This window comes from Sceloporus occidentalis, unplaced genomic scaffold (genome assembly GCF_023333645.1).
Source record: "Sceloporus occidentalis isolate IW3139 unplaced genomic scaffold, rSceOcc1.0.p SCAF_4, whole genome shotgun sequence".
NCBI lineage: Eukaryota > Metazoa > Chordata > Lepidosauria > Squamata > Phrynosomatidae > Sceloporus > Sceloporus occidentalis.
Genome location: NW_028316984.1, coordinates 182588329 through 182609189, shown reverse-complemented (window position 1 = coordinate 182609189; position 20861 = coordinate 182588329). Strand labels below are relative to the sequence as shown.

The 20861-nt window shown below is 42.6% G+C and overlaps 2 protein-coding genes across 4 annotated transcripts in view; both read left to right on the top strand.

Moving 5' to 3' along the window:
• The window catches only part of LOC149315110 (cholesterol 24-hydroxylase-like), a 42452-nt gene extending 32179 nt beyond the window's left edge, over positions 1-10273 (top strand). For all 3 annotated transcript variants that reach the window (XM_089522512.1, XM_089522513.1, XM_089522514.1), the window contains 2 exons: positions 3361-3427; positions 9152-10273. In XM_089522512.1, coding sequence (XP_089378638.1) covers positions 3361-3427; positions 9152-9310 — 226 coding nt within the window. In that variant the 3' untranslated portion in view covers positions 9311-10273. The remainder of the gene's footprint in view (positions 1-3360; positions 3428-9151) is intronic.
• Positions 10274-12755: 2482 nt separating this feature from the next.
• LOC149315109 (cholesterol 24-hydroxylase-like) overlaps positions 12756-20861 on the top strand; it is a 30150-nt gene continuing 22044 nt past the window's right edge. The window contains exons 1-3 of the mRNA XM_089522515.1: positions 12756-13208; positions 17184-17261; positions 19292-19373. Of these exons, the coding sequence (XP_089378641.1) occupies positions 13072-13208; positions 17184-17261; positions 19292-19373 (297 nt within the window). The 5' untranslated portion in view covers positions 12756-13071. The remainder of the gene's footprint in view (positions 13209-17183; positions 17262-19291; positions 19374-20861) is intronic.

Below are 20861 nucleotides of genomic sequence, written 5' to 3'. Positions count from 1 at the left end.
GCCTCAGAGGATGGCAAGGGCAAACCCATCTGAAGAAATCTTGCCAAGAAAACCCCAGGATGAGGTTGCCATGAGTTGGAAATGACTTGGAGGCACACAAGAGCAACATCCACAATATGAGAGTAAGCCAAGGTCCAAAGTGCACAGCAGAAAGTAACCCATTTAAGAATGCTTTAATTGTCCTGACTCAGTGCTTGGGGAATTCTGGGAACTGTAGTTCTGTGAGACATTGAGCCTTCTCTGTCAGAGATTTCTGGTGCCACAATAAACTAAAAATCCCAGAACTCCCTACCACTGAGGGCAGCTAAAGCAGTCTCAAACAGGATTGTATCTGCAATGTGTTTTGAACATTGGCTTTTTTGTGCTATAGGAGTCTGAAATCTTTGTTGCCAGGACTCTCTGTCTGTGTGTGTGTGTGTGTGTGTGTGTGTGTGTACACACACACACACACACACACACTTCTTAGGCTTCTTAGGTCCAAAACACTGCAAAAATAATCCAGTTGGAAACCACTTTAACTGCCCTGGTTCATATAAAGAAATAATAATCATAGAATCATAGAATCATAGAATCGTAGAGTTGGAAGAGACCACAAGGGCCATCCAGTCCAACCCCCTGCCATGCAGGAAATCACAATCAAAGCATCCCTGACAGATGGCCATCCAGCCTCTGTTTAAAGACCTCCAAGGAAGGAGACTCTATCACCTTCCGAGGAAGTGCATTCCACTGTCGAACAGCCCTTACTGTCAGGAAGTTCTTCCTAATGTTGAGATGGAATCTCTTTTCCTGGAGCTTGCATCCATTGTTCCGGGTCCTGTTCTCTGGAGCAGCAGAAAACAAGCTTGCTCCCTCCTCAATATGACATCCTTTCAAATATTTAAACAGGGCTATCATATCACCTCTTAACCTTCTTTTCTCCAGGCTAAACATCCCCAGCTCCCTATGTTGTTCCTCATAGGACATGGTTTCCATCCCCTTCACCATTTTTGTCGCCCTCCTTTGGACACGCTCCAGTTTCTCAATGTCCTTTCTGAATTGTGGCGCCCAGAACTGGACACAATATTCTAGGTGGGGCCTGACCAAAGCAGAATACAGAGGCACTATTACTTCTCTTGATCTAGACACTATACTTCTATTGATGCAGCCTAAAATAGCATTGGCCTTTTTAGCTGCCGCATCACACTGTTCACTCATGTTCAACTTGTGGTCTACTTGGACTCCTAGATCCCTTTCACACGTAGTTTCATTCAGCCAGGTGTCACCCATCCTATATCTGTGCATTTTATTTTTCCGCCCTAAGTGCAATACCTTACATTTCTCTGTGTTGAATTTCATTTTGTTAGCTTTGGCCCAGCTTTCTAGTCTATTCAGGTCATTTTGAATCTTGATCCTGTCCTCTGGGGTATTAGCTATTCCCCCTAATTTGGTGTCATCTGCAAATTTGATAAGTATGCTCCCAATTCTGTCATCCAAGTCATTGATAAAGATGTTGAATAGCACTGGGCCCAGGACAGAGCCCTGTGGGACCCACTGGTCACTTCTCTCCAGGATGAAAAGGAGCCATTGTTGAGCACCCTTTGGGTTCGGCCGGTCAACCAATTACAGATCCATTTAACAGTTCCTTTGTCTAGCCCACATTTTACAAGCTTGTTTGCAAGAATGTCATGGGATAACAACAACAACTGCAAAAATAATGTTGAGAACAAACTAGCATCCCCAGAATTGTAGTTCCTGGGAACTGTGGCTTCTTGTAGCCCCAGAGCTCCGTCTGACAGAGAAGGCTCAACGTCTCCCAAAACTACAGTTCCAGGATTCCCCAGCATTGAGCCAGGGCAGTTTAAGGGAGTCTCAAGGTGGATTTATTTCTGCAGTTTTGGAATTGCTTCTGGAGGTAAGGCTGGGATGGAGGAGGAGGAGGCATCCTGGGAAAGGAGGACCCACCTGGCCTGGCAGCAGCCCCCACTGCCGGCCCTTCTAAGGTGGGCTCTTCAGCTGGGCTCTCAAGGCTCCCTTGGCTAGATGGAGGGAGGGAGGCAGGCGCCATTTTGCCTGGGCTCCCCTCCTCCCCAGCGCCCCCCCCCCGCCTTCCAGGGCCAAAGGAGGAGGAGGAGGAGGAGGCTCTTTCTTCTTGTTGTCGTTTTTGGGCATCTCCAAGCCCTTCCCCAGCCTCTCTCCTCCTCCTCCTCCTCCTCCTGCTGCTGCTGCTGCTGCTGAAAAAGTTAAACCTGGCGCCTCCACAACTCGACTCGCGCCTATTGAGGGAAGGGGCCAGGGCTTCTGGGACTTCTCCCTGGCTCTCTCTGGCCTCCTTGCAATGCCACCCCCCCCCCCCCAATTTTGCGCCCCAGGCGGCTGCCTAGGTCGCCTATATGATAGAGCTGGCCCTGGTCTCTTCCCTTCCCTGCCTCCCACCTGATTTTTTGTAATATAATATATTGTCCAGTGAAATCTGGAGATCTTAAAATCTTGCATGCATTTTTAAAATGGTGTTACAGTGTGGATTTTGGATTTCCCCCTTATGACCAAGAAGGCTGCCCTCCCGTTCATTGTTCAAAAATCACTTTATTTTTACAATGACAACACTGATTGTTGCAGAAGTTTGGTGAATTTTGACACATGCTGCTTACTTATAAGATTTTAAATGATCAAATAGAATAATCTCATGGTTTTTCCAAAGTGTAGGACATTGGCATCACTTGGGTTGACATCACCCAGTGCAGTAACTCATGGTGTCACCCCCCACCACCACCACCCACACACACACCTTTGGCCTCCTCCCATACTATACCGAATCCTTAATATTTTTGTACTAATGTTACTCATAAATTGTAATTCCTATATATCATTGAATATAATGGCAATAGTTGTAACATAAACAACAAGCAAAATTAAAATTAAACCTTTAAATTACAATATCATATGCATAGCCTAAATGTATTTGCAGGTACATTGTTTCATGCTGTTAAAGTTAACATTTGGTAAGATGTGATTTAAGAAAATTTAAAAAGGATTTTTAAATTTTAATTTTTAAAAAACTGGGGCCTCTACTTTTTCCTCTTATTGATTCTCACCCCACTCACACCATGTCTTTATTGTTTTAAAGGCATGCAAGCAAACACTACAGCCTATTTCTGCCAAATGGCACATTGGGCTGACCTGCTCAATTACCTTGCACAGGACTTTCATCTGCAGAAAGTAACAAATGTATTTCCTCTGTCAGCATGGAAATGAGCATCATCACTTTGCAGCATCTGCAAAATAAGCTGCTAATAAGGGCATGGCGATTAAGTGCAGGCTATGGGTGGAATGAAATTATTGCTAGAACGAATTGTACTTCATTGTACCTCATTTCCTTTTTAGGCCATACTTTTCATACTTCCCATTTTCTCTTGGACCTCGTTCCTGTATTGGACAGGTGTTTGCACAGGTGAGTAAGGTAGTTGTTGTTCAGGTTGCTAGGTCACTTTGGGAGGAGGTATCTGTCCCTTTAAAAGATCATGGCACCAAGTGGGAATATAGCCCTTGTACCTCCTGTTTGCAACTGCAATGATGCCTTTATACCTTTTTCTCTTTCACATTTTATATGACAAAACTAGTTGTTGTTGTTACCCTGCCTCTTTCCCAATCTGTGACAGAAGGCAGTTTACAAAAATCAGAACAGATACAGCTAAAAATGTCCATCATACAAAAGCTAAAATATAAGTATCTATTAATAAAAATTAAAACATTCAAAATAACAACATAGCACATGAAAGACCTTTTCCCGCTGAGCAGGCAAGCCCTCAAAGGTATTCAGCTACCTGAGAAAAGATAGCAAGGAGAGTTCAAGTCTGATCTATCTAGGGCACGGTGCAGAGCGGCAGGGAAACGCTGGCCCTTTGTACTGTGCAGCTGCACTGCAGCACCCAAACAGCGCAGTGCAGCTGTGCAGTAAAAAAACAAGCTGCCTAGAGCAGTTTCTTTTTTGCGGTGTCATAAGGGCAACATCGCAGCCCTTACAAGGCCACTTCCTGTCAGAGACGTGTGGGCGCTCAGACTTCCACACATCATCCATATGGCCCCCATGTGGATGGTGCCACTCTAAAAAGGAGCCACCCACAAGTAGTAGGGCTCAAGAGCATGTGGTTGGTGCGCACTCCTGAGCTCTACTGCCACCACCAGGACATCGCTCTCTCTGTTAAAAGCCGGCCCGCCGGCCCCCAACCCGAGGATGCCGCCACAGACCAGCTGGGCGCGCCCCCGCACTAGGAGGACTCTTGCCGTCCGCGGCGCCTGAAGGGAGGGAGGAGTTGAGCCGGTGGGAGCGGCTCTCTCTGTTAAAAGCCGGCCCGCCGGCCCCCAACCCAAGGACGCCGCCACAGACCAGCTGGGCGCGCTATTATATTCGCCTAGGGTTTTTTTTTTTTTTTTTTTTTTTTCTTGGCGAAGTGCTGGCGTTCCTTCCCAGGAGGAACAGGAATCTATCTGCTCGCCAGATTGTTATATGGTTTGAGCTGGGTTTTTTTGTAATTTGGGGTAATTTTGGATTAGTTGGTGTTTTTAGGAATGATATCTTCTGCTGTCTTCCTTTGTTGCTGCGGGGTTTTATTGTCATTATTGGACTTTGGGGTGGGAATGGGATATGGGAGGCCAGCTGTGGTGGCGGATGCATATGTAATGGGAGCCCCGATTGAGATTGTGCGGGGTAAGGGGAGGTATGGCGGTAGGACTGTGGACAGGTGTTTAAACGGAAGGGGAGATCAATGTGTGATACCTATCTCTCCTTCCTTCCACTTTCCTAACCAAAGAGGCCTGAGGGTCAGCCCAGTCGTACCACAAACCCTGATACTGCTCCTATGCAACGCCAGGTCTATAAAAAATAAGACCCACATTATGTACGACCTTTTACAGGATAAAAACTGCGACCTGGCGTGCATCACTGAGACCTGGCTGGGGCCTGAGAGCGAGGCAGTGTGGGCCCAGGCCCTTCCAGCCGGGTACTCAGTTAAGGACCAGATCAGGTTAGGTGGGCGGGGGGGCGGTGTTGCCTTGGTCCATAAAAACACTCTCTCCTTAACCAGGATCCCAGTCCGGAAAACAGATCACATCGAATGTATTTACCTGTCCCTGAAGGCTAGAGACAGTCTGGGGATTCTGTTGGTCTACCGGCCACCCCGTGCGCTAACAGACTTCCTGGCCGAGCTGACACAGCTGGTCTCGGAACTGGTGTTGGAGTCCCCTAGGCTTCTTGTCCTGGGGGACCTCAACATCCCTTTCGAGGCCAGTGATATTCCAACAGGTGCAGCTCGGGAGTTCATGACTACCATGACAGCCATGGGCCTGTCTCAATTAGTCTCAGGGCCAACTCATTGTGCTGGTAATACTCTTGATGTGATCTTCAGTACGGACATGGAGGCTCCGTGGGTAGAGATTTCTAATGTCTCTCCTTTGTCATGGACGGATCACTTCCTGGTTGAGGCTAGAATCAAGGCTCCTACCATTAACCCTCCCGGGGGTGGCGGACCTATTAGGATGGTCCACCCTCGAAGGCTGATGGAACCCATAAGGTTCCAAGAAGCCCTAGAGGGGTATACGACTGGCTCTGACGGCGATTCTGTTGATGCCCTAACCGACATCTGGGATACTAATCTCTCTAGGGCTATACACAGCATCGCTCCCAAGCGTCCTTTCCGGCCTGCTTCCAATAAACAACCCTGGTATACGGAAGATCTCAGGGTAAGGAAGTGGGTCGTGCAACGACTAGAGCATAAATGGCGTAGACATCAGCGCTTGTCTGACAGGACACTCCTTCGCTCTCATTTAAGAGCTTATGGAGTGGCAATACGTGCAGCAAAGAACTCCTTCTATGCTGCACGTATTGCGTCCGCAGAGTCGCGTCCGGCAGAGCTGTTCAGGGTTGTGAGGGAGCTAACCCGGCTCCCTCCCACCCTGAGCCCTATCTTGGAGCCATCTAAAGCCTGCTGCGACGATTTTAACAACTTCTTTGCGGATAAAATCTCTCGGGTAAGGGCTGATCTCGACGCCAGTTTTTGTGCAGATCCTATAGGAGAGGTGTCCGAAGCGTCCGTGGTCCCTGTTATACTGGATCACTTTGAGTTTGTTAGTACCGATGAAGTGGACAAGATCCTCCGAAGTGTTAGGAGGACGACTTGCTCTCTTGATCCCTGTCCCTCGTGGTTGGCAGCTCAGGGGGGAGATGTGGTGCGACTAATGTTGCATCACATCATCAATACATCTCTAAGTGAGGGTCAGTTTCCATCTAAATTAAAATTAGCAGTGGTTAAACCCCTGCTAAAGAAGCCCTCCTTAGACCCCCTGCTTCATAATAATTATAGACCCATCTCGCTGCTACCTTTTTTAGGGAAGGTGATCGAGAGAGCAGTCGCCTTCCAGCTTCAGTCGATCTTGGATGACACCGATTTTCTGGACCAATTTCAAACTGGCTTCCGGGCGGGCTATGGAGTTGAGACTGCCATGGTCGCCTTAGTTGATGATCTCCGTCTGGGCATGGACAGGGGGAGCGTGTCCCTGTTAGTGCTCTTGGACATCTCAGCGGCCTTCGATACCATCGACCATGGTATCCTTCTGGGACGCCTGAGGGAGTTGGGAATTGGGGGCACTGCTTTGCAGTGGTTCCGTTCCTACCTCTCGGGTAGGTCCCAGATGGTGGAGCTGGGGGACTGTCGCTCCGACAGGAGGGCCCTGACATCTGGTGTCCCTCAGGGAGCGATTTTGTCCCCTATGCTATTCAACATTTACATGAAGCCGCTGGGAGAGATCATCCGGAGACATGGGGCGCGGTGTTATCAGTACGCTGATGACACCCAGATAATTTTCTCTATGTCTCCGACTGATGCAGTAACTAAGGATGGCATCTCTCCTCTAGATGCCTGCTTGGCGTCGGTAATGGGCTGGATGAGGGAGAACAAACTCAGTGTGAATCCAGGGAAAACGGAAGTACTGGTGATAGGTTCCCCGGTTTCTGGTGGTGAGATCTGTCACCCGGCCCTGAATGGGGTCACGCTCCCCCTGAAGGACTCGGTGCGCAGCTTGGGAGTACTCCTTGATTCGTCGCTCCAGCTGACTTCTCAGGTGGATGCGACGGTCAGGAGTGCCTGTTATCAGCTTCGGCTGATACGCCAGCTGCGTCCCTACCTGGACCGAAAGGACCTAGAATCTGTTGTACATGCTTTGGTAACCTCTCGATTGGATTTCTGCAACGCGTTCTACATGGGGCAACCCTTGTACCAAACTCGGAAGCTGCAATTGGTGCAGAACATGGCAGCCAGATTGGTCGCTGGTAGCTCCAGGTCGGACCATATAACACCTATTTTAAAAGACCTTCACTGGCTGCCTATTCGCTTCCGAGCTCAATACAAGGTGTTGGTTTTGACCTATAAAGCCCTAAATGGCTTGGGCCCAGGGTACTTGGAGGACCGTCTCTCCCCATATAATCCACCCCGCACACTCAGAACATCCGGGACTAAATTGTTGGAGGTCCCTAGGTCTAACCTTACTCGGACCTCACAGAGGGCTTTTACTACTGCTGCCCCTTTACTTTGGAATAAGCTCCCTGCAGAGCTTCGCTCCGCCGCCTCATTAGCTGTTTTTAAAAAACAGCTGAAAACATATCTATTCCGGCTGGCCTTCCCACCTTAATTTGTTTGTCTATTCTTCCTGCCCCCCTTTTTTTCCCTTCTGACCCTGGACCGATGGAACTTTTTTGCATTTTTCTTCTGCCCCTGATATATGTATTTTCTTATTTTACTGTTTCCTGTTCCTGTTTTTTGTTTTTTGTAGTAATGGTTTTAATTGTTATACTGAATTTTTAATCCTGTATTGTAATGTTTTTATAAATTTTGTAAGCCGCCCTGATCATTTCCATGGAAGGGCGGGGTATAAATAAAATTTATTATTTATTATTATTATCGCATGCTCTGTACTGGGCCTATGAAAGGCGTTTCAGCACTACCAAGAAGGCCCTGTTCTGTGTTCTCACCGGATGTACCTGTGAGGATGGTGAGATAGTGAGAAATTTTGACTACATAGATAACAAAAAAACTATGGAGTGATCTTAACGAAATGGGTGCACCATTACATTTAATTGTCCTGATGTGTAACCTTTACTTAGTACAAGAAGCTTTCATCAGAACAGAATATGGACAAACAGAATGGTTCCCAATTGGAAGGGGTTCAGGCAAGGTTGTATTCTGTCACCCTATCTATTCAACTTGTATGCAGAAAACATCATATGCAGAATAGGTTTAGACATGGAAGAAGGAGGAGTGAAGATCAGAGGAAGGGAGATCAACAATCTAAGAGGCTTACCGCATAGCTAAATAAATTGCCTTATCACCGCAGAATTCAATTCGAATTCGGGATACATCCAGATTTTACTGCATACGTTTTTGTAGCCAATGCCGCTGGGCAGGTGCATCCCGGGTTTAGCTATTCTATATGTTACCCTATAAAATTGTTAGCAATTTGTGTATCCTATTAATTCGATACTCTGATTTGCTGCCTACTTTGTCTGAATTATTTCTCCACATGTGTATACACACACACACCGGTTTGAAGTTTCATATGATAGATAAAAATCAAGAAGGACACAATATAGGGATGGATTTCGCAGAACAGAAAGATAGAAGACCATTATAGAGACCAGTCCAGTCCAGTCCTCTGCCATGCAGAAATACACAACCAAAACATGAAATCAGTATGAAAATTTCCTTTCATATTGATAGTAAAATACAAAAGAAAAACAGGACACATTCTGATAAATATAATATAAATCAGACAGCAAATTAGTGTATTGAATTAATAGAAGGGGATACAAGAATTGCTAACAGTTTTAAAGGGTAATGTATAAAATAGAAAAATTGTCAACTCTGGAATTGATTAGAATGAGCCAGTATGGTGTGGTAGTTAGAAAAATGTACAGGGAACATGGAGGATGAGGTTCAAATCCCCACTCCCCAAGAACATCTGGTCAATCTCTTTCAACCTAACCAAACTTACAGGGTTATTGTAAGGGTAAAATTAGGCATTAAAATCTTCAATGCCAAACTGAGCTCCTTGGAAAGAAAACAACTATGTAATAAAAATAACTAAATACAGACAACTCACTGTTCTATTTTTGTTTTTATGACAGATGGAAGCTAAAGTGGTGATGGCCAAGTTTCTACAGAGGTTTGATTTCCAGCTGGTTCCACCACAGAGCTTTAAAGTTTTGGACACGGGTACACTGAGGCCTTCAGATAGTGTTCTTTGCAGATTAAAGCTACGCCATCAGCTTGGTTGTAAAGAATAAACGAAATATTGGTTGCCGGTCATTTAGTGAACTTGCACAGGTGTTAAAGTGCATTTGGAGCACCAGGGAGTCAATAACTATGGAACGAAGTGTGGGAGTGCTTTCTCAGCTGTGGCCCTGCAATTTTGCCTTCCTCTTGGAGACCTGACTGATGCCCAAACTGGCTTTATTCCAGAGCAAGTTTAAAAGTAGCTTTTTAGTAAAGCTTTTGTGACCTAACTGATTTCTTCCAAAATGGACATGCATTTAGTTTTAAACTGTTCTAACACTTTAATCCCTTACAGTCTATTAAACTGTTTCATATGCTTTTTGTTTCTTTAAATTAATTTTTCCCATCATCCTCCCCCCATTCATCAATTTTTGGAAGTATGGGATGCTTTCAATATTTTGCGTAGACTAATCTAGCTGCCAATACCATATACCAGACAATTTTCAATTTTTGAGTTTTCATCAACAATTCCTAACAGTAAGAGAGGGTTTTTTTTCAAAAATTGATAATCCTGTACCATGTAACCTTTTTGATATTTCCTACTTGATTTATGTTCCATCCTTTCAATATGCCTTTTTGGATTACATCCTTTCAATATATATAATATTTTCCTTCTAATTCTCCTTTCTTCTCCTTGTCCTTCCTTAAGCCTTCTTCCCTAAATTTCTTTCCTTCCCTTTCTTTCTTAACTCCTACTTTCCTTTCTTCTTCCTACTCCTCTTTCCTTTCTTCTCCTTCTTATTTCTCTCCTTTTTTAATTTCTGTTTTCCATGAAATTATGATTGTGATAGTGGTTAGAGCTCTATTGGGGTTTATACATTTCAGTTTTTTTCTATGTTTTTCTTTGTCTCTTTATTTTTTCCTTTTTGAATGTATTCTTTGTATATTCTTTGTATATTAATACAATTTGTATATTAATGACTGTATATTAATTGGTTTTGATTGAAAATTAGATTGTTAGGGTTAAACGAATAAATAAATAATTACCAAAGAAATAAATGGCTTACATTGATTTTACATGTATGCTAACGGAGACCTGAGATATAGAGCAGGAAATTTATTTATTTATTTATTTATTTATTTATTTATTTATTTATTTATTCTGAATGAATGAATGAATGAATGAATGAATGAATGAATTTCTGGCTGGCTCCAGGATCTGAGGCAAGGTGATCTCTAGGTGCCCCTTCTTAAGCAATCATCTGCTCCCATTTCTGTGTATCTACATATCCTTTTACTCTTGGCCAAATCCAAAGTAATACGCAGAGCCTAATGGAGGCTCTTAAGTCTGAAGAGCACAGGCAGAAAAGCATCACAATGGAATGGCATGACCTGAAGGTTCCAGAGGTTTGCACCTTCTGAAATAGGGGCCTTGGGGGTGCATTGTTAATTAAATCATAAAATGGTATACCTTAAAAAATCAACTGGAAGTGGCCCTGTGATTCATCAGAACTGGCCCTTTTTACTTAACATGTCAGTCAACCATCCCTGAGCCTGGAGGACCTGAGCAGAGCAATTGAGGACAGGTGGTCTTGGGGGTTTTTCAGGGGGTTGCCATAAGTCGAGGTCAACTTGAAAGCAGATAACTATTACCACACTTTCAAGGTAAGGACTCCATATATTGCTCAGACCAGTTCTTGCCAGTCTTGAATGTGGACCTCAGTCTTCTGTACAGAAACCTTAGTCTCCTAAAGAAGAACCTTGCTTCTCTGAGAGATACGTATGAGACCTTACCTTGTTCTGACATATATCACATATAACAGAGATGGGGAACCCATGGCACTCCTGTTCAAATGTTGGACTGTAATTCCCATCTTCCGTATTGATTGGCCAGGTTGATTTGAAGAAATTGTGGTTTTCCCACTACAACCAGAGGGTTGCTCTGTCCCTAAAATAAGTAGGACAATACAGACTTTCTCTGAAGATGCCAGCCACAGATGCTGGCGAAATGTCAGAAAGAAACTCTGCTAGAACATGGCCACAGAGCCCGAAAAACCCACAAAAAACAATAAACCTTTACCACTGCTAGAGATTAACAGCTTTACAGTGGGACTCCATCCAAATATTGTCTCAGATAGGAACAGGCAAGGTATGGCCCTTCCAAATGTTGGACTGCATCTTCAAGCATTCTTCTTCATTGGTGAGCAACACATGAAAGGGAGCAAAGCTGTTGTCTCTAACCAAGTGAAACCTCATTCAGTGGCAGATAGATATGATCTTTGGAATGTAAATGTTTTTAGACTGCACCTTTCACTAATCCTGGGCAGCACAACCAATGCTGATGAATTTTGGGAGTTGCAGTCCAAAATCAGAAGGACCATACCTGCCCAACTGCTCTCAACCATATTGGGGAAAGGGGGACGTCTTCCTTTTAGTCCCTATCAATAATAAAGCTAATTTCTACTTGCCCTGCCCAGCCAAAAAGCAAGACAAGTTGGAGTAAAAAACAGCTTTATTCCACTGCAGAGAGAATCCACTGCAGAGAGAACAGGCTGCCAGGCAGCTCAGGATGCAAAAACAAGCAGCACTCAATTCAGAGTGCAGTTACATTTTATAACTTCACTGATAACACATTCATTAGCTACTCCTTATGTGGTAGGACTATACAGTACTATTCTACAGGTCACTGTGGATGTGATCTTCCCTTGCAGGCCACTCTTCTAGCCAATACACATTCCAAGCAAAGTTTGGCCAAAGGTTAAACCAACAATGCATATGGGTCTGAAGACACAGTGTGAAGCAGTGTGTATATGAGCTATCTTTTTTACAGCTAACTTTCTACTCATCAGTGTTGTACTTCTTTCTGGAAATCTGGATTCTCATCTTAATTTTATGAGCAGAGTGGTAATATCAGCTGCATCTCTTTCCCCCTTACCCTTCTCACATTACAGATGAAATCATAATAGCCTACCTTGAGATAGAACTATTGTAATAATCTGCAGGAAGCAATTTGAACACTCAAAAGTGCTATATAACTGCTAACACTATTAATCTGGATAGTAATAGGCTGGATGGCTATCTGTCGAAGATGTTTTGATTTTGAGTTCCTGCATGGCAGAGGGTTGGACTGAATGGTCCTTGTGACCTCTTCCAACTCTATGATTCTGTGATTCTATGCTATTAATCAAACTTGGGCCTTCTGTAAAATGTGGATTTTACATTCCCTCCTCCCCACAATGCTCCATAAAATGAAAGGCAGTAGGAAAAGAGGAAGACCATATTTCAGATGGACTGCTTCAATAAACTATTATAAATTGTTATAAACCGCTTGGAAGTTTATAACAATTGATCAGAGGAAAAAGGCGGGATAGAAATAACTTATCCTTCTCCTCATCATCTCCCAGAAGCCTGGAATCTGCATTTCGGGAGGCTCTGGCACTCTGGTGGCGAAGGCAAAAGATCTTGCAAAGCTACACATCCCAGGATTCAAAGAGGATGGAGCTGCAGCACCTCAAGTGGTGTCAAACTGTGTTATTTCTGCAGTGCAGATGCACCCTTGTGGTGGAGGCACATCTCACCCAATTAAGGTGATACATTTCCATTCCACAAAACCTGAGGCTTTGGAGGAGGAAGAGGTGTTGCAAGGGAGAAGAGATCTGATGGCTCCCTAGGTGTGTTGGGGAAAAGGATGCATTTTGGTCTTGCCTCATTCATAGGGGACTTTTCCTCCTTCCTCTTATTTAGGCACAGAGGAAACCTGGCTCCTCCCAAGGCTGGAAAGGCTTTCCTTGGGTCAGAGAGACCTCCGTGATTAGCTGTTCCTCTGTCCATCATGGAAGCACTGGAGCTGATCTGGGTTTTGCTGCGTTTACTGCTGGCTGGGGCCCTCCTGGCTTTGGGGCTCTATTGCTGCTACATCAAATGGGTGCATCTGAGATATGATCACATCCCCAGTGCCCCAAGAGCCAGGTAAGGGGGGCAATGCTGACAGCCTTTTTCTCTCTTCCTGGCTTGGCCCCAGCAGGAGCATAGTGTGGTGTTGTGGTGGTTGTGTCAGGGTGGCCAGGTGTCTTCACAGCCAAGGAGGACAAGGCACTGCAAAATCAAGGAAACTGGAGGGGGCTTGACCCAATAAGAAGCTTAATAACACTCCTAGAAATAGACATTCATGCTTCCTAGGCATGCTCCAAATGGAGGACCTTTTGGGATTCCTTCTAGTAAGAAGCTGGAAATGGAGGACAGGTCCTGGAAAAGGAGGTTTTACATTTCCTCCCCTGGGACCCCACACCAACACCAGGTCATACCTGGCCACTTGATACTATTTCCAGGCAGGGCAAGTAATTTATCATGCAATTTCAGCGGAATTTTACTGGTGGTCCAGCTTAATACCCTATGATGCAAATTTAGCAGTTAACAAGTTAACAACAGGTACTATTCTTGTGTGTCTTCAAGTCATTTCTCACTTATGGCAACCTTAAGGTGAGCTTGTCACAGTTTTTTTTTTCTTTTGCAAGATTTGTTCAGAGGAAATTTTTATTGCCTGGGAGGGGGTGACTTGTTCAAAGTCACTGAAGGTTTCCATGACTTAGAGGGATTTAAACCACCAGCGAATACCAGATGCTGTAGGCTATACTTCAGAGGCAGGCAATGGCAAACCATATCTCAGTGCTCTTTGTCTAAAAAACCCTAAGAAATTCATGGGGTTACCATAAGTCAACAGGTGTCTTGAAAGTACACATAAACACATACACTAGATGAGTCTCCTTCCATTTTTAACCTTCCTCCCATTCTTTTTCTATAACTCTTAATGAAGGAAAGATGGAGTTGCTGCCTGGTGCCTTTTTGAATTCAGTGTTTGGAAATGGCATCCTCTTTTTTTTGGAGAGGGCACCAGTTTTCATACTTCCCTCCCCTCTCCAGCAGTATGGCTACTGACTGTCCCAGCTGTGGGATTCTAGGAAGTTGAAAAGTAACTTTTTCCAGCTCTGCTTTTGATTGATAGATGCTTTAGGCTATAATTCACATAACTGATGGGCACTCTTGTTGGTCTGCAAACTACTGTTTCTCATATTTTGCACTGTGAGCCTAGGAAATTAAAAACTACAGTGGTTCCAAGATTGATCTTACTCAGTATATTTAGCAAGTGTATGCTTATTCAGCACCTGCAGAAGGTCCTTTGGTTGCTGATTGTGCATATATGAAAACAAACTGTCTTCCATCCTGAAGTCTCCTCTAGGAGTGTTTGTACCAAGGGCTTGTAAAGAGGGCAAAAAAAAAAAAAAAAAAAAAGGGACAGGGATAGCAAAGTGAAGCTATGGGGCCCCATCTGACCACATAGCTGTTTTTGGAGCTCTTAACTCTGCCAGATTTCCCAGACAGACCTTTTTCTCAGCCAAAGAAGAATAAATTGGTGCGAGCATCCAGGAGCAGTGATTCACCTTGGAAATCATTTGCTACCTCTCTGTTTAATATTTAAAAATACAGATATAGTTAGTTAGTTTGTTTGTATCCTCTCTTTTTCAAGTTTTCCAGAACCTTCTGGGCTGACGTCTGGTTGGGTTTGTATAGTTGTTATAACCCTTGAGGAGGCCCAGATGCACAGAATTAGCATCTATGCCTAGCACATGTATGTTGCAAAGGTGGTACCCAAGACACTTTTGATGGTAGAAAGTCAGTGGGCAGATTCCCTGACAATAATAGTCCTGCGGTTTTTAGTATCCACGGGGGTGTGGGTGGGGTCCAGAACAAAACCCTTGCTGATTCAGAGGGCCAACTGTACGGTAAATGGTACAGCGGACCCTTGGTATCCACTAGGGTTTAGCGCCAGGATCCCCCCCCCCCTTGATACCACTGTTAGTGGAAAACATCATAGACTTGGAATAATTACTAAGGAAGGGCAAAGAAGAAAGTACAGGCTTGCTGCTGAACATAAAGAAAACAAAAATAATGACCACAGAGGATCTACATAAATTCAACTTAGACAATCAGAAAATCAAAATAAAGACTTCCAGTACCTTGGATCAAGCATTGATCAGAATGGAGACTGCAGCCAAGAAATAAGAAGAAAACTAGGAACGAGAAGAGCAGCTATGAAAGAACTAGATAAGATCCTAAAGTGTAAAGATATACAACTGAGCACTAACATTGGAATTGTTCAGTCAGTTGTATTCCCCACAACCATGTATGGATGTGAGAGCTGTAAAGTGAAGAAAGCGGATAAAAACAAAATGAACTAATTTGACATGTGATGCTAGAGAAGAGTGCTGAGAATATCATGGACAGCCAAAAAGACAAACAATTGGGTCCTTGAACATATCAAACCTGAGCTCTCCCTTGAGGCCAAGATGACCAAACTGAGGCTGTTGTACTTTGGCCACACCATGAGAAGGCATGGATCATTGGAAAAGACAATAATGCTGAGAAAGATAGAGGGTAGCAGAAAGAGAGGAAGACCACATGCCGAATGGCTAGACTCAATTATGGAGGCCATGGACCTGAATCTACAGGACCTAAGCAGAGCAGTGGAGAAATAGAGATGTCTCATCCACAGGGTTTGCTTTTTGGAATTTCTTTTGAATATTTTCAAGCCAGGGATGGTTGAATCCATGGATACAGAATCAGTGGATATGGAGGGCTGACTGTAATATAAATATTAAGCAACTTGTTACTATTTAATAGTAAGTTAAATTGAATAGTAAGTTAAAATCAGCTGGATCACCTGATGTTCCCTAATGTAACTGTAAGCCTCATTTCTTTTTTGTAGGTGACCTAACATAGTGACTACCAGGGTGGTTTGTAACTGGGAATTGTGGGATGGAAAAATGTAAGAAGGAAGGATTCTGGAATGGACTATCCTGGGAAAGGTGGTTGACTGGAAAATTGAAATTTACACCAATGGTTCTCACAATATCTGGGGTGTGTTGGGGTGGGGGGAGGGGGATCAAACATTATTTTATTTCTAGTGTGTGAGGGACCAGCATTGTATTTGTGCCCATTGACTATAACTGCTTCATTCTTTCCTGGAAAGGCTCCAGGGACCAGCAACCAGTGGCTCAAGGACCAGCACCAGCTCAAGCACCATCACTTGAGTAGCACTGCTCTATAGTGCAACATTTTGTTGCATGCGCCACTTGTTCCTCAGCTGCACTGTAGACAGATTTCAAAGCCAATCACTGTTCTCTCACTGTATATATGGGTTTCTATGTATACTATATACAGTATACTATTTTCAGCAGAATTGTTTTAACAAGTTTTAAATCGCTTTAGTATATTTATTTATTTATCCATCCATCCATCCATCCATCCATCCATCCATCCATCTATCATATTTCCTGTCATTCACTTGGTGTGAAGGCCTGTTATCTGTTATGTGGCTGTCTGTTCTGAAATATTTGTCCATAGAATGTACATATTTTAACAAAATAAATCAACCAACAAATAAACAGACATCTACCATATTGGAATAACAGGACTGGCCTACCACACATGTTTTCTGCAAGGATTCCTGGTGCAAACCTCTGCCTCCAGCCCCTACATGAACTATCCATATGTACTAGCTAAACACAGGTGCAAAATGGATGTACCCTTCACTCTTGCTCCAGATTATCATGTGTTATGAACCTTTAGTGCCCTCTGGTGATACATGACCTTTTGATTTGTGTCTGGTAGCTGGGAGATAGTATTTATTGTAGCTTGTTTCCATCTGGAACAGTATTTCCTGCACTTCCATTCCCATGAAAATTCTGAGTTCATAATAGCTCTCCCCTGAGATGAGGATATGTGCTATGTTTCCTTCTACAAATGTTGTGCTTTGCTGTGAAATGTTTATGTGAAATTACATAGGAATTTCTCCTCCCTGACTTGCCTTCCATTGTCATTTAACTCTTTCAAGGCCAATGTTCTATCCACAGTTTGATAATATCCTGCCCTTTTAATTTTTTCCAGCTTTTTATTTGGTCATCTTCCAATCTTTTGGGACATCTTGAAGAACAAAGAAGTTACACAGGATCTCTTTCTGCAATGGTAAATAATCACTTGTATAACTTAAAGAGACTATGAACTGCAATGCTGCTGCCTATATTGTGTTTTTGTCTGTAGGATTTAACTCTCCAGATAAGATCTATTTTGTTTGAAAGGAATGGTATCTTCTTACTTTAAGTGTTTTATTCATAAAGAACCAGTATTGTTTTATCTGTTTTTTGTTGCTGTTAACTGCCTTCAAGTTGACTTCAACTCATGGCGACCCTATGAATGGGAGATTTCCAAGACATCAACCAACTGGCTCAGGTCTTGCTGACTCAGGGCCATGGCTTCCTTGAATAGAGTCTATCCATCTGGAATGAGGTCTTCCTCTTTTCCTTCAGCCTTCTACCTTATCAAGCATTATTATATTTTCTAGTGAGTCATATCTGGCCAAAATATGACAACCTCAGTTTAGTCATCTTTGCTTCTACAGAGAACTCAGGCTTGATTTACTCTACGGCACATTTTTTGTAACAGTCCACAGTATCCACAAAACTCTTCTTCAGCACCAAATCCCAAAATGAGTTGATTCACTTCCTGCCTTCTTCACTGTCCAGCTTTCATAACCATATATATATAGAAATGGGAAATACAATGGTGTTATCTAATAAAATGAGTCAAATGAAGTGTGTAAGAAATTCCAAATGTTGTTCTTTTTGAGGAAGCAGATATTTGGATGTGACCAAATTCATTGTTTGCATTTGACTGGATTATTCTTAGCAGTCTGATATATATCACTGAACAATGACATAATTAATCTGTTACAGTGCTGGCCCCAAATGTTTCTCTCAGCATCTTTTGATCCTTTATAACTATCAGCCATTTGAGGAGAGAGAACAGAAATTGCTTCCAACATTGTTGAACGAAGTAGAAATTTTTGAAAAAAATCCAGATGAGGAATAGGGAATACTTTAGTAGGATGAGGTTCCTGGGAGTTTAAAATTTTTGCTTAAACTCTTAACCTGTCATGCATTTGGACATGAGATTTTTGTTCTCCAGAGGCACATTTGATAAAGAATCCACACAAAAATAGACCTACATTATAGGTGACCTTGTAAATATTGTAAACTGAAGCATTGTAAATATTTTCTGTAAATTTAAGACATTTATTGTGTTTTATAAAGCTGAGTAGCCAGGAGAAATGGTCTGCCAAAAGTACTACTGGGGTAGTTTTCTTGGACCCAGCCAATGTAATATATAGGGATAACACAGAATACTTTTCACTCTGCCAGATTAAATTGAATCTTTGCCCAAGTGTTTCTGTGAGTATGATTCTTGATTCTAGTGTGCAATGCATGCTTGTGAACACTATGCTACCTTGAATTGTACAGCTTCTTACTTTCACCCTTTCGCTGTGACGTTATTTTGTTCTGTTCAGTATGATGAAAGCTACATCTTTCTGACTTATGACCACTGAAAAGAGTGCAAACTTTCATGGCTTCAGAAACTTTCTTTTATTTTGTGAGTTGTTTTAGTAACCCAGGAAGGAGTATGTGTTTGGGGTGAGGATCCATAAGCCACTGTCCACATTGTGACAATAACTATGAGTATATCCTCTAACCTATGTGAAAGGTTTGAGAATATTATTTTCTTCAGGACTGCTATGAGAAAGTTCCTGAGGCTCCTGAGGCAGAATATCCAAATGGTGCTCTCCCATGTACCCAAAGGTATCAATCTGGCTCTGATAGGACATCTTCTGAGCAAAGTTTATTTCAGTGTACTGGATGCAGCCATTGCCAGAATATCTCCAACCCATTCTTCATTATTTTCCACCCATTCATTTCTGTTGAAGGACAGCACTCTGTGCACTTGATACAGTGGCAGCTGTTCCATCACTAATAGTGAAGTACTGTTCGACAGCAATTTTCTGTGGAATGGAAGAGAGGGGACTCCACCTTAGATTCAGGAAGCAAAATATCTTTGGTTGGCTTTGTGTGTATACCTACTGTACAAACATGCACACACTAAAAAAAACTTTAAAATAATTATTAGGTTCTTTTGTAACTTCAGTTGACATTTTGTCTTTATAGGGCTGAGGAATACGGGCCAGTTGTGCGCATCAACACCTTTCACAGAGTTTCCTTGTTGATATTAAGCCCTGAAGGAGTAAAGGTTTGTTATGAAATATTGCCTCTGTAAAGGTGAAGGGGAAGATAACATAAAAAGTGAGCTCGTGTCATATTCAGCAGAGTGATCATATCTTCTCTCATTCCATGAAACATAACAACAAACCAAATGCTGGCTAAGCAGTTGATCTTGCTGCTTTCTTCATGTATTAAGCCAGAGGTGGGGAAAGTGTGTCTTTTTCTTTACCTTAAGACCCTTTTTGTGGTCCTTTCAATAGTCCATATTAATGTTACCCCAATATAATATATATATATATATATATATATATATATATATATGATTTCATTTAAATTAAATTATTTAAAATTTATTTGAAATTACTTTATTATTTTAAATTTCTGGGAGTTTTTAAAGAAAGTTTTTCAGTTAATGTGCTGTGACGTCAAATCATTTTTGACTTTTGGCGACCCCAAGGCCATAAGAGGGAAGGCTATAACAAGCTCCCTCTGAACAAATCTTGCCAAGAAAACCCAATGATAGGTTCACTATCATGCTTAGGACATGCATACAACAACGCAGAAGTAGGAAACATAACTGCAGCTAGCAACACATCTTTCATCCACCAGAAGGTATAAGAGAAGAGAATGTCAGGAGGAGGTCTAGAGCTGCATATTTGGCAGGCTGTATAGCAGCAAATGGGGCTAGTATTGGAGGAGAGGTAGGATATTAAGTAAATATAAATAAACAAACAAACAGGTCTGAAATTCTAAGTGAATATGTGATTTACTGGGCTTCACCTTGACCTAGATTTTTCATGTTTAGGGAGGCATATTTTGGAATTTAATGTATAGAATTATCTGAATAGTTCCTTTCCCTGCCTTAGTCCTTGTTAATAAATACATTCTTGTCAAATGTTCTTGGCTTCCATTAATATTTTCATCCCATTTTCAAAACTTCATAACCATGTTTTTGGCAGGCAGATGAAATGAAAAATGACTCTGCAAAATGAATTAAACTAATATTTATAATGCTTTTGGTAGAATAGTAACTTTTCCACAGTATGGTCCTATATAAGCTCTGCTGAGCATACATAGGTGCACCCAGATTATAGAATTAATATAGATTGACACCATTTTAAGTGTTGTAGCTGCATCCTAGGAGATCCTGGAGTTTGTATTTTTACAAGGTACTGGTGCCTCACAAAACTATTTATTTATTCATTTATTTCATTTGCATGCTGCCTTTCTCTCAGAAGGGACCCAGGTGGCTCACAAAACTACATGTCCCAGGATTCTGTAGGATGGGGCCATGGCAGTTAAACTGGTGTCCAACCTCATTATTTCTATAATGTAGATAAACCCTTGGACTCATCTTTGCTAGGCAACTATGTAGAAGTAGAAGAACTACTTCTATGTAGTTGCTCACATTTTTTTTTTAAAACAAGTGAAAATCTCTGAAGTGACCATCTGGTTACTTACTGGTTGGAAAAGAAAAGAATGGCCCCATACAGACAGGCCAAAATAAAGCTGCTTC